General features: G+C 39.3%; 1 protein-coding gene across 2 annotated transcripts in view; it reads right to left on the reverse strand.

Moving 5' to 3' along the window:
- The window catches only part of dnajc9 (DnaJ (Hsp40) homolog, subfamily C, member 9), an 18282-nt gene continuing 3902 nt past the window's right edge, over positions 1-14380 (reverse strand). For both annotated transcript variants that reach the window (XM_056469267.1, XM_056469266.1), the window contains exons 3-6: positions 10797-10937; positions 7450-7704; positions 4723-4806; positions 1-359 (exon numbers count right to left, since the gene is read on the reverse strand). In XM_056469267.1, the coding sequence (XP_056325242.1) occupies positions 255-359; positions 4723-4806; positions 7450-7704; positions 10797-10937 (585 nt within the window). In that variant the 3' untranslated portion in view covers positions 1-254. The remainder of the gene's footprint in view (positions 360-4722; positions 4807-7449; positions 7705-10796; positions 10938-14380) is intronic.

A 14380-nucleotide genomic window follows, 5' to 3' on the forward strand; every position in this document is an offset into this window, starting at 1 on the left:
TGTAGATGCTAATATTAATCAAAACTTTATTCAATTCAAATGATCAACACTGAAACAGGATAATATATACACGTACAAAAAGTTACAGGAACACTTGAAATGTTACATTATTTATTTCCACTGAACATCCACTGTAGGACATCCATAAGAGCATTGAACAGGTTTGCTATTGCTAACAAAGGGCTGGTATCTGTTAAAGGTTCCTCTTATTATTTACAAGGTGAATTTGACTGCATTTGGTCGTCGTAACCCCTTCACTTTTTCTTGCCCTTCTTTCCAGCTGCTGGTTTCTTGCAATATTTTGCCTCCAGATCTGAGATGAGGGAGTTGAATCCATTTTCTTTAGCCTTTTGTCTTTGCTAAATATCAGACAGAAAAGCCAACAGTCAATTTCATTGCAAAAATACTCCTGCATCACACTGGCTGCTGCCCCAAAATAAAAATCTGGAGGGAGTGCTCAAGACAAAGCCTGTTTTTCTATTCATTATAGGTCGTCTTTCGGCTTTTTAACCAACAAAAATCAGAGAATTCTTAGCTTAGAGGGGGTCCACAAAGATACATCCTTGAAAAAGCCCACGTGCCAACAGTAGGGCATCTAGGATACATTGAATATTAGCGATAATATCGGAATAATTTTGTCGACGATGTAAAATTTTGAAATATCATGCATATCAAACTTTCCCAAAAGAATGCATCGAGCATCCAATATTATGTCCCCCTTAAGCATTACAGTGCGCAAAAGAGACGTGAGGGAGGGTCTTATTTGACATTTGCAAAATGAAGAAAGGAGACGACAAACAGCACAATAGAAAAAGACGGGAGATGATGTATTAAGGCTGATTTATACTTCAGTGTCAAGCGCACGCATATGCTACGGCGCGGCCTACGCGTGGACGTATAGCCCTCACCGTGGCTGACGTGCATCCCTCAAAGAATGCAACTACACTGAAATACTTGGGGGTCATCATACCAAAAAAAAAAAAAAATCTAATGATATCTACAAATAAAATTATTTAGCTATGTTAGAGAGCTTAAAGCTTAATATAGAAAGTTAGAGAACCCTTCAATGCAATCAAAATGGTAACATTGCCAAGATTTCTATATCTTTTCCAAAACCTTCCAATTCTTTTGCCCAAAAAGTTCTTTAAAACTCTCGATTTGATCGTGTTACCATTTGTGTGGGGCTTTAAAGCGCAACCATAGACTGTAAAATATATGGACGGAGCATCCGTGACGTCACCCATAGGTTTCTGAACACTGCAAAAGAAGCTACAAGTAGGCGCGGCCAACCGTCGCCATTTTGTTCGCGCGTCATCGCACCCACGGCGGGATACCAAACAAGGCCAAAGAGGCGGAGAGTGGGCGGAGCTACAGACGCCTGCTGGCACTTTGCTTAGACCTGGCAGACAGACTTTACTTTGGGAGAAACGCTTGATACTTTATTAACTGCGACTCGTTTGTGTTCTGACACATGTGCTTGGCTGTTCACTATATCAATAAAGTGTTTAGACTTTTAAAAACACTGTAGTAATACACTGAGCCACTAAGCATTGTTCTTATGATGTTTTTCTACAGAAGGAAAACGCAAATTACTTCCAAACACTTCAGATATAGTGTGTGTTAGTAAATGCAAGACTATTGATGAACTCCAGGCATAACACTGTATGATAACGCTTCAGATGACTGTTCTAGAGCCTACAGCTAATCAATCTGTCACATTCTGGAGTGCTTTACGGGTCTAAAGAAAAATATTAATGATAAATGATCTTAAATAAAACAAATACATTTATAGAGATGGTATACAAGTATATAACTTTACTCACATGGGAAACGAGGCCATGTGAATGGTTTTTGAGCACAATTAAGTGCACACAGCATCCCATATCATCTGATAATTGTAAGAAATAAGTCCAAAAGGCAGCTGACTGTGTAAAGCCACATAAAACAACACAAAAATACGATGAATATGCCGAGATCAGTGGCTAATCTGCCGGATTCAGCTGAGGTGAAGTGACGGCGACCAGCGAGACCTAGGTGTCACTCAAGTGGCCACGCCCTTAATTATGCAAACTTAATATAACCTAATATAAAGGAAATGGATGAGTTATAAAAAAATTCACCCCCCTCACAGTTGTCATGAAGGGTAATAATAGCTATATGAACCAAAACCGTTCTTTGTACCAGGCTGTAAACACCTTTTTTTCTGTTGTAAAGTTGGCCATTCTAACAGTGGGCTCAATTGCAACTTGCTCTATTATGGAGCCAGGACTAGCGGAATTTTGATGAATTGCAGTTTCAGTTACTTCCGTATTGGCTTCCCGAGAGAGAGCGGGAGGTTGCCGCTTGAGCGCAACGCATCTCCAAACTACATGTATGTAAATCTAGATCGCAGGGCGGATTAGGCCTGCCAAACTTTCAGTATTATTACTGGGCTGCGAACTGCAGAGCCTTATCCTACTGGAAAAAATCTCATCCTGCAGGTGACATTTCATCTTGGCTCACCATCGAGCAGAGTGTTACAAACCACTCTCTTTCTTCTCTACTTTTTGCGGCACCCTCACCATCTATAAAAGTAGTCAACACAAACTTTATACTTAGCAGCTCTCTCAAAATATGGTGTCAGACCTGGAAAGCATTTAAGTTGCCATCTACCACATTGTCCACCCCTATTGCTCATAACCACGCCTTTAGGCCATCACTCAATGACTCCATATTTTCAATTTGGTCCAGTAAAGGAATGGTCACTGTAAAAGACTTGTACATGGATGGAAAATTTGCTACATTCCCTCAGCTGAAACAAAAATTTGATCTTTTACCATCACATTTTTTTTAAATATCTACAGCTGAGAAACTATGTTCGTACATCTATCCCCCACTTTGAACTATTAGCAGATGAACATGATGTATATAAATTACTTTCTGCCTCTAATTTGATTTCCCATTTTATAGACGTTTTTAATGATCAGTTTGACATATCGACCTTGTATTTGAAAGATTTCTGGGAGAAAGATTTAGGCATTCAAATGACCAATGAGGACTGGGAAAAGTCTATCAAGGTCATAAATACATGTTCTATTAACTCCAGACATCAACTAATCCAATATAAAGTAGTACATCGGCTTCATTATTCTAGGGTTAAACTTATTAAATTCTACCCATCCATTTCCTCTAAATGTAACATGTGAATCTGCGGAAGGCTCTTTAGGACATCTTTTTTGGTCATGCCCAAAACATTTTGTGACCTTGCCCCTGATTCAGCAATCGCTGTTTTTGGTTGGTCTGACTCACTTCGTGGGTTTAGTCATCAAATTAAAAAAGCTGTTCAATATGAAATGGTGTTAGCTAAAAAAAATTATTCTTTATTTATGGAAAAAGCCATCAAAACCACTTTTTAAATCCTGGCTTTTAGAATTCTCTTCCACTTTACATTTTGAGAGGCGAAGACACAATCTTTCTGATAACATTGCCGGCTTCGAAGCCACCTGGAAACCCTTTTTTAATTATTTTTCAAATGCCCAGGATAACAGTTTAAAGGTATAACCCTGTTATCATCTGCAAGATCACCATATTGCCTGCGCCCACTGGCCTAGATATAAATGTGTAACATTGTTGACCCATGTATAATATTGGAGGAACTGATGTAATAATGATTTTAAAATCTATTTTTTTCTGTCTTATGTCTTTTTTTTCCCCGTTGCTTCTGTTTTGTCTTTATAATATTGTTGCTTTCTGTATCGCTCTGTGTTGCTTTAAGAAAATAAAAATATAATATTAAAAAAAATAAAAAAAGAATGTAACTACACGTGGCAACGACGCGTAGCGCAAGCTCTGTGATTGGTCGGTAGCGCTGACGAGTGTGGGCTGGACTGAGCGCGAGCCCGATGAAGCGAGTGTTTACAAGTGTGGAGTCCCGTGAAGGAGCCCCGGATGGAAAGTTTTGTTTAGCGTTTACCTTATGGTTAAAGTTGTTGCACGTCCGCCGTTTCCTGCCTCAAAATGAGCGAGTTTGAACCACTTGTACATCAAGGAAGCATTCAGACAAAAAACGCCAGCGAAGAAACTCGACACAGAGGAACATAAACACCTCACTGCCAACTAGCGTTTTGGAAGTGTTATTGCAGAGCAACAGAAACAGCGCGCAGAAGTATAAATGCACAGCTACGCGCGTTGCATGCGCCGTGGGTCACGCCAATTACTTGACGCAGAAGTATAAACCAGGCTTTACTCTCTAAAAGAAACACACACACTGTAATTTTAGGGTGGTCACAAAACACTTAAATCACTCTTTAGACACTCAACATACATTAGGTCCCCCTATCAATAATCATGATAACCGTGATTATTCCTTATGTAACCCCCGCCGGTCAGGGGCGTAGATTTAGGGTGGATGGAGGTGACACGTCCCCACCAATGTCCACCGATCATAGAAATGTCCCCACCAATAATTTAATCCACTTGACTGCCTGGACCTCAGACACGAGAATACGCTGAAGCAGCTTTCAGCGCATGCCACAGTGTGTGTATGGTCATGTGATGTGCGTTTTAAGTGGTATAGAGTGGACGAAGAGCTATACAGAAATGCTAGATGAAACGGCAGTGTGAACGTGGATCGATTTTCGTTCTATAACGCTGTTTTACAATGAAAACGTATTAGTGTAAACAGGGCCTTAGAGTGAACCATGCCTTTATATGGTAATGTAGTTCTCAAGATTTCTTTCATACCTTTATCATAGCTATGAGGCTGTCTTCACTATTCAATCCCATCTCCTCCTGCATTTCCTCTGCCTCCTTGCGCTCTTTTTCCGCCTAAAAAGACAAGATAATGCATCAGAAAAGGTTTAAAGCATGGGTCTCAAACTGGATTCCTGGAGGGCCGCGACTCTGCACAGTTTTGCTCCAACCTTAATCAAACACAGCTGATCCAACTAATCAAGGTGTTCAAGATGATTAAAGACCCTCTATAATACATTAAAAAGGGTCAAATTTTGGTTGTAAGGGTCTCCAACAACAGTCTAATATGCATGCAAGGTCAAAAAACACTTTCATGGTCTTATAATCTGCATTTATTTTTACCTAATTATCCCAGCGACTCCCATATGAATTGCGATTCATTTGTTCCCAAACTCCTCCTTAGCACGAAGCTAATCTGCGCTGATTGGACCGATGACAGCCTGTTGCGATTGGTCAACACTGACAGCGTTCAGCACGAGACAGAGTGAAATGCCCAGCAAAGCTTATCAACAATATAGAAGTAGTCAGAGTGCATACACGCTTCATATTAGTTACTAACACCGTAGCACACAGTACCTGGTTCTCACCAGTGTTATCAGGGCCGGCGAGTCCATAGAGATGGTGTGGTGGCAGAATAGTGAGGGTGGCGTCCGCGAACCTCCCGGTCCTCACTTTCATCCGCAACACCCACCCCCTCCCTCCCGGTCCGCCCTTTTATCTGCGAACCAGTCACTTTCTTTTTCACTTTTGGGTTGAGAGCGGTGTGTTCGCCGTTTACCTAGAGCGCCAGTTCAGCTTGCTCCGAGTGTTAAGGGGATCACACACCAGTGCCACGCGGCGCCATACATTTCAGAAATCTAAACATAGGTTTCTATCAGGGTACACACACCGGCGCCGCAAGTCGGTGGCTGTCTGCAGCGCCCAGCCACGACTCAGGACACTGTTCATTTTTCTGCTGCGCCACAGAGCACCATCTGAATAGTTTTGTTTAAAACAGCATGCGAATGTGCGCATCCGGTGTGCGATATTTTCAACGGTCATGTGTCGTGGCGCTGAGCGACGCATTCGGTGTGTGACTGCCTTTATTCAGACACCTCACCCTGAACCTAACCCCTCCGGTCTCCCGGATTTTCAGGGACAGATGTTGGCAGATTTGTGTGTGCAGTTTAACACCAGCATTAGGGGGTGTCAAAATTAATTGTTTCTTCGGTGCACCGCGATGCAGACGCAGACAATTCATTATCGGTTCAATAATAATCATAACCGGTTATTATGTACTGACGTCATTTATCTCATATGCGCTATGTTGCTGTAGCTTACTATGGCAAGGGAGGGGAGCGCAAGTATTTACAACGCTCCAACTACCTAAACACAGAAACTGCACAATTTCCCTGCGTGTGTGTTTGCTGGACAGTCTTTCACTGACACTTACAGCAGAAGACCCTATTTCAATGCCATTGAGAGAATGAAAGTAAACTCCATTTCTCTCTCTCTCTCACTGTGGCCCATTTGACCTGCTGGCATGACTTTTCCTCTCCTCTCGGCTGTTACAGCAATACTTCTGGATACAGACACGAGCGTGTGCCTGCATAGTTTTCTCCACAGTGTCCATCATGGATCAGCTGTGATGACCGCTGCCGCTTATCAGTGTCCCTCATCTGTGAAGAGCGCCAGCGCCAATCGCAGCCCTTTTTGTTGAGTGTGTGACCAATCAAAGGGGTGTAAGAAAACTTGGTAGACAAGGATCAGAAAGCGAGGGGGATATTTATATTTGTTTATTTGCTATAAATGCTCGTGTTGTTTAAAGGTACAGTTTATATATCTGACTGTATTACAAATAGTATATAAATATATTTATACATTTTAATACAATAATTGCTGCTGTGAAGAAAATATAAAACTGTATGGAAAGCATCGTCAATCGTCAAACAAGAGTAAATAAGGAGGCTGCCATTTTAAATCGCACTTGTGAAATGGAGGAAGAAACTGATCCATGATCCACTGATCAATGTACTGACATAGTCCCTTACGTCAATAGTCTTTTCTGATTCTTCCTTTAACAAACCGCCAACGAATGCCCCATTGTAAGCATGTAGATTCTAGAAGCACTCGAACTGCACAAGGCTGGGCTATAATGCTGAGGTATTTTTGCAAAAATAAACCTCAACCACTGACTCTTCATCTTTGGGTAGAGAAAAATAACACTAACTTTCCCCTTACACTTCCAATAATATCCAGCTGAGCACAGCGCTGATTCATTGTAGCGTCTGCTACAGTGTGTGCCTAGCCTTTTTTTCTTCGCTACTGTGCTAGTGGGCAAGGCTGCAGGTTTAAATTTTCCCAGGTTTGCGCATGCAACAACTGGGCGGGGCTTAAGTTTCATATCCACGTCTTACCGAAACGGCTAAACACTTGTTATCAAGACAATTCATTTGAAGTACTAGGAGTCGACTCTTATATAGATGAATCAATAGTTTTAAACACTGTCCACTTTCAGGTTTAAGCCTTGGCTGAATATTTCACTTCATTTAGAGCTTCCACACTACATGGAACGTCATTCTCAAAAACCCAAAATAGGGGCTCTTTAAGCAGGTGTGATCTGGAGGTGGTTGGAGCTAAACTATGCAGAGCTGTGGCGCTCCAGGAATTGAGTTTGAGACCACTGCTTTAAAGCCTATACCAAACTGCACATCAAAAAGAAAAAGGAGAGTCATCAACCTTTCTTTTACGGATGTTCTTTTTCTTGACGCTCTCATGAGTGAAGGCTTTGTAGGCCGGCACCTCTTCAGCATCAATGGCTTTCTGCAGGATGTCTTTAAGGCGAGGCTCATCTTCATAAGAACAGCACAGGGCCGACTCCATGATCAGATCCATGTCACCTTCGTGTTGTAGGTACACTCTTTTCAAGTCTTCCACTTCTTCGTCGGAGCCTTTATACTGCTTCTCAAAGTCCAAGATGTCTTGCAATGTGATCTGCGACAGAAGTGTCACAATACTGTTCATTTTAGCAACTGATTTCGAAAAATGAATAACATATTACTACAAGTAAAATGAAATGTAAACTAACCATATGATTTTTTTGTTTGCTCACATTGCCAGTTTTGTGGTGAACAAAACATCTGTACATGTTAGGCTTGGGCGGTATCCAAATTTTGATACCGCCAAACCTCCTACCTATTTTACCTTGGTAACCGGTATTACAGTGCATAAAAAAAAAATATATGATGTAAGGCTCAGACAGCATCACCAAACTGTTGGGAGAACCAAGCGACACAGCATCACGCTGTCTCACATTCACACACATGCATACACACACACACGCATACACACACACACGCATACACACACACACGCATACACACACACACACACACACACACACACACACACACACACACACAAACAGCATCCACGTTCTTTTTCGAGACCAGGTAGTGAGCGACTCGCCATCTTACCTCACCTCTCTCTCTCTCCTCCACACTGTCCCGTGATGACAATCACGCATACGCATTTTTAGGCATTATATAAATAATATTTAATATTTAATACTTGTCTCCTATTTAAGTGCATTATTTTTATGATGGTATAACGGTATTGAAACTGACACCGTTGCTATTTTTAGATCCCCTGGTATACCATATTACCGCCCAAGCCTAGTGCATGTCATTAAAAAAAATGAAAAAGTTTGCCCTTGAGCAATTCTATTCATGATTTTGCTAATCAAAAATAATAGTTTGAAAACATTAACCTAGACATTTTTGAGTATTTTAAAGCCCTGTAAAACACTTGCTTACACAAAAAATGGTTTCGATATTTTGGTGAAACTTTTTTTCATGTCAAGGTTGACATTTGCATGGGATTGCTCCCTTGTTATCTAAAATTAAAATCTGAAAATGCACTTCCTGTTTGTTTTCAGCTTCTCAGATTATAGGTGCGTCCCAAATCGCATACTTATGCACTATTCTACGCCATTTTGTAGTATGGATAGTGTAAGGCCCAATCCCAATTTTACCCCTTAGCCCTTCACCCTTGTTTTGCGCATGCACGCCAAGGGGTAGGGGTGTCCCAATTCTCTTTAGCTTGAAGGTGTAGGGCTAAGGGGAAGGGGCGAATACCTCTTCGAACGAAGATTTTTCAGGACCACACTCGAAACCAAGGGGTAAGAAAATTTCCAGAATACACCAGCCACAGCGGCAGTATTGCTTAACCCGGAAGAAAGGAGATCCACACATTAGTATTTTTGTCATTACTAAGAATTTTTACGACAAACATGTTTTAATATATTCATAACCGCGTTCATGTTTTACCGTCTTGCTTTTTAATAAAAAAAAAAAAAGATAAATTTCGCAATCTATAATCCCTAATAATAACTCCTGTACAGCTGTCCCACAACTCACTGACACTAGATGACACTGGAATACCCTGTCAGTAATGTCGAGTGGCTGAGAATGAGCTTTTTACAGTGTCTGCTATAATGTTAATGTTGTTTTTTGTCTTTTTACATAGATGTATATGTGTAAATGCACAGTATGGTTACGATCTTACTGCCACATTATATCGTTATGATAACATAATATATGCCTTCAGTGATTTCTTAAAGATAAATACCAAAAAAATAACACAACTGGAATAATCTCATATGAAGCATGAGATCGTGATGACATGTGCAGGTGCTGTAGTGCTGTCCCGATTCTTAGGGGTAAATTTTGAAGCCCTTACCCTTAACCTTCGGTTGTAAAGGCCAAGGGGAAGGGGTAGGGGTACAAAAATAGAATTGGGATTGGGCCTAAATAGTGCATTCACACTGAAAACTCTAAAAATAATAAGTGCACTTTAATTATTCGGATGATGCACTTATTCAACTGGTAAAATTAAGTGTGTAATGATGGACACATCACACACTCAACGACCGCAGCTTTGCTCACGTAGCGAAAGGGACGGAGCTATCGGGCGCACATGTTGGATTACTTTATTTTAGATTGTGAAAGCAAAATTCTCCTACGAGAGAGATTATAGCGCCTCCCGATGGTGAATGCAGTTATACATGGCAGGTATTATTTGGTAGTTTGGTTATTTATTCCGCTAATTTGGCAACCGCCAAACGTCATCAGGGAAACAGTTTGAATTTCCGCTTACTAAAAAACATTAGTGCTCCATTTGCTTTCATTTGCTTGTATTTGCAGCAGCTCCACGTCCACAACTTCACACATTGGGTTAAATTAGGATTTGCAGTCTCCGTATTCAGTCCTTTACTTCCACTATATCTGTTCAGCTGAGGGAACAGAACCAACCCCGTGGAGTCAGACACAGCGATATTCTAAGATGACAGCACCCTAGCTCTAAAAGCTATAGTAAAACATGCAGTTTTCTGCTAAATGGTTACGTTATTTGAGTTTGCTTAATATATTTTCATTAAAGTGGAATCCAACGTACAAAATAAGGTAAACTTGACTGAGTGCTTGTAACCTTGTCTGTTAGGTTGAAATAACTCACTAAACCCTTTTCCTGATATTTCTGAATGAAATTCCTATTCTACTACATCCAATCAGCTCACAGAAGAAAAGCAAGCCACACCCACTGCTTTCTCATTTAATATTCTGTTTCTCTAAAAACTGCCTCACAATACAAATCAAAAATTTAAGACTTTAAGGGATTAGTTCACTCAAAAAATTTAACTTATTAATTACTCAAGCTAGGGCCGTGTGATTAATCAAGATCATATCAAAATCGCAGTATGGTGTTTGAACCAATCAAAATGCAGCATGCCTAAACAGAGCGAGAGAACAGGAGACTGAGTTTAATGACAAATAGCCTGCATAAAACAGATGAGTTCAGCACCTCTCTTTTCAGATGAGATGACAGGCCAAATCAATCAAATTAAAGGTTACCATGGGCTAACTTTGGGGAGAACATGCAAACTCCACACAGAAATGCCAACTGACCCAGCAGAGACTCAAACCAACGACCTTCTTGCTGTGAGGCGACAGAGTCACTGTGTCGCCGTTGAGTTACACTTAATTTTGAGGTGAACAAATGCCTTAGAACAAGCACGACACAAGAAATACCTTGGGAAACAATCTTCTCCAGTGCTCCTCCCAGTTGCGATCTTGATCAAGAGAGACAGACTCTTCATCCACGATTCCTTGTTCATCATAGACCGCTCTTTGTTCCTTGTCTGCTAACACAGCATATACCTTACCTAGAACCTGTGCAAATGATAAAAATGATAATTTAAGCATGAATTTAACCCTTTCACCGTCACAATTAACTTATATTAAATACATACAGTTTAAGTCCAAAGTATTAGCCACCCTGAATTATTAGACCCCCGTGTTTATTTTTTCCCCAAATTTCTGTTTAATGGAGAGAAGAATCTCTTCAGCACATTTCTAAACATAATAGTTAATAACTCATTTCTAATAACTGATTTATTTTATCTTGATGACAGTAAATAATATTTGACTAGATAGTTTTTGAGATATCAGTATTCAGCTTAAAGGCTTAACTAGGTTAACTAGGAAAGTTAAGGTAATTAGGCGAGTCAGGCCTGAGCCAGCCTGGTGAAAGGGCTGGTTCTTTTTTTCTCAAAAGACCTTTTTTGCAGTCATTCGCCTTATTTTCTATCTAATTATGAGATTTAAATGCTGCATTTTAAACCCCATTAAGTCAGTTGAAGACTTTTTAAGACCATTTTAAGACCATAATGAAGGAAATTTCAGACTTGCACAAGGTTAAACGCTAAAATATTTTATATTGGCCAAGTTAAAATATTAAAAACAAATGTTATTGTGAGGAAGATAATTAAACCATATTAACAAGTAAATAGTGTTAATAAATAAACATCTTAAACCTTTTATTAAAATAAATTGTTAGGGATTGGATGGGTGTTGTCCCGATCAGGTATAGCTTTACATGGACATAGTTGAAGTCAGAATTACTAAACCCCCTGAATTATTAGCCCGCTTGTTTATTTTCTTCCTCAATTTCTGTTTAACGGAAAGAGGATTTTTAAACATACTAGTTTAAATAACTCATTTCTAATAACTGATTTCTTTTATCTTTATGATGACAGTAAATGATATTTGACTAGATATCTTTCAAGACACTATCTGACATTTAAAGGCTTAACTAGGTTAATTATGTTAACTAGGCAGGTCAGGGTAATTAGGCAAGTATAACGATGGTTTGTTCTGTAGACTATCGAAAACAAAAATATAGCTTAAAGGGGCAAATAATATTGACCTTAAAATGTTTTCTTTTTATTAAAAACATATAAGTAAAACAAATAAGAAAGAAAAAGAAAGAAAAAATATTATCAGACATACTGTGAAAATTTTTTTGCTGTCAAACATAATTTGGGAAATAATTAAAAAAAGAAAAAAAATTCAAAGAGGAGCTAATAATTCTGACTTCAACTGAAGGAAAATTAAGACCTGTTTAAAATGATTTAAGACCTACAACACAATATTTCAGTGGATTTAAGACTTTAAGGCCTAAATTTTATTTTATTTTTTTAATTTAAGACATTTTAAGACCCTGCAGATACCCTGTATTTTAACTGGTCAGATGGTAATCATAACCACTCTTTTTGATGTGCCAAAAATATTTCCTAAAGATTTAGAAGAAAGAAATATGAATAAAGACTTATCATTATAAAAAAATCAGGAATCTGTTAAAAGTTAACTCAAAAACTATAGCCTATTTTCATTTATTAACATAAACTGGCCAGCACATTTAACTTTCCTCAGTCAGAATTTGGCCATTTAAAAAAAAACAATTAAAACATAATAACAATGTAGAGCTTTGCGATTTTTCTAGCCTCTCAAGTAAAAAAGTACATTTGAAAATTCAACAGCCAAATTATTTTTGGTCATTTTTTTGTTCACCTGATTAAGATCCAAGATTTAAATCACAGGTGTCAAAGCTCTGCGCAGTTTAGTTCCAACCCTAATTAGACACACCTGATCAAATTGAGTGCTTTAGGCTTGTTTTTTATATGTACATAAAGGAGTGTTGAAGCAGGGCTGGACCTAAACTCTGCAGAGCTGAGGCCCTCCATGAATTGAATTTGACAGCCTTGATTTAGAATAAAAGTTACTTGTAAAATGTTTTCTCTATTTAAAAACAATAGGGTGGCAAAAGATAACTTCACTCAGATTGTATGTTTTCTTGCCCCTCCCTGCCTCCTCCCCCTAATAAATATGGTAATGACTCGACTTTGGTAAAACCAATTGAAAAAGCAATGGCAAAAGCAAGCAAAAAGAGAAACTTTGAACAGAATGTGAATTGGAGGTGCTCCTTTCGGAGGTAGACCGGAGAAAAACAGTGTTATTTGCAAGTTTGTCCTCCAGAATTAATAACAAAAGAAAAAAAATGCAGTGTGAGAGTTTAACTGACGTGGTTAACGCAGTGGGGTCTGAACATCGCACTGTGAGTAAATTAAAAAAGAAATGGTCCGATGTTAAGGTGTAAAATTTTGTAATGTCTATTTAGGCTAAGTGCAAATAGCACACCTCGTTGGAATAAGCTAGCTGAGTGATTCCCACCCATCATCGTTTGATTGAGAGACAACAACAGTAAAGAGAGCGGCAAACAGCAGCATGAGTGGCGTAGCTCGTAAAGCGCATGGCAACATGTTTTGACACGATCGATGATGGACTCTGTTCGAACCCAGCGTCTGATGAACTCATTCTTCTGTTTTTTCCTCCATTACATATCAGATATTGCCTACTCTTCATAACGAGGAAGACAAGTAGGAATGATTAATAAGTGTGTGTATTATGTTAAGCGCATTTGAGCATCACATATTATTTGCACATTTATTAAATGGAAATGTTTCCGATTCACGTATGCAAATTCGTCTTCAGATGGCGCCTGTATAGCAATGTGCGTGCAGAATTTTCGCTGCAAATTTTTCTATAATGTTTGGCTGGTCAACTGCATGGTATGGAACCCTTATATATCTGCTAGACATGTGGATGATCCCGTCCTATACAGCTGCCATTGCACGGCTCAAAGATACTTTGTAGTGTGCAATTTAACATAATTGCCTCTAGAAGTCGCCAATGGAAAGAAAACAAACACACAAGAAATGCAGGTACGGCAGACATGAAGTTGGCTCGGACCAACGCACACTCACACGTTCATTTCATCGTTAGTAAATCCAAACGCGAGCGTGAAATCTGCCATAGGCAAAGTTTTTGTGCGTACGCAGCGTTGATACATGAGGCCCCTGGTGTGTATTAATACTGTGTATTAACTGCATTGCTTTAATGCTCTACTGCATTGGGCTCACACATAGACTCTGCACTCTGACTACTTCAACAATGTTGATAAGCCATGGTGGGCATTTCTCCCTCATGCTGAACACAGTTGACCAATCTCAACAGAATAGCATTGCGCCAAAGAGGGCTTTGGGAACAAATGAATCGCTGAACAAATCATATGGAAGTCGTTGGGATAATTAGGTAAAAAATTAAATGCTTATTATAAGACAATGAAAGTGTTTTTTGATCTTGCATGCATATCAGACTGTTGTTGGAGACCCCCAAAACCAAAAATTGACCTTTTTTAATGCATAATAGGGGCTCTCTTAAAATAAATAATAAAACCAGACTTTATTCCAGCCTAAATAAGACTTTCTCCAGAG

The sequence above is a fragment of the Danio aesculapii genome, chromosome 12 (assembly GCF_903798145.1).
Source record: "Danio aesculapii chromosome 12, fDanAes4.1, whole genome shotgun sequence".
Lineage (NCBI taxonomy): Eukaryota > Metazoa > Chordata > Actinopteri > Cypriniformes > Danionidae > Danio > Danio aesculapii.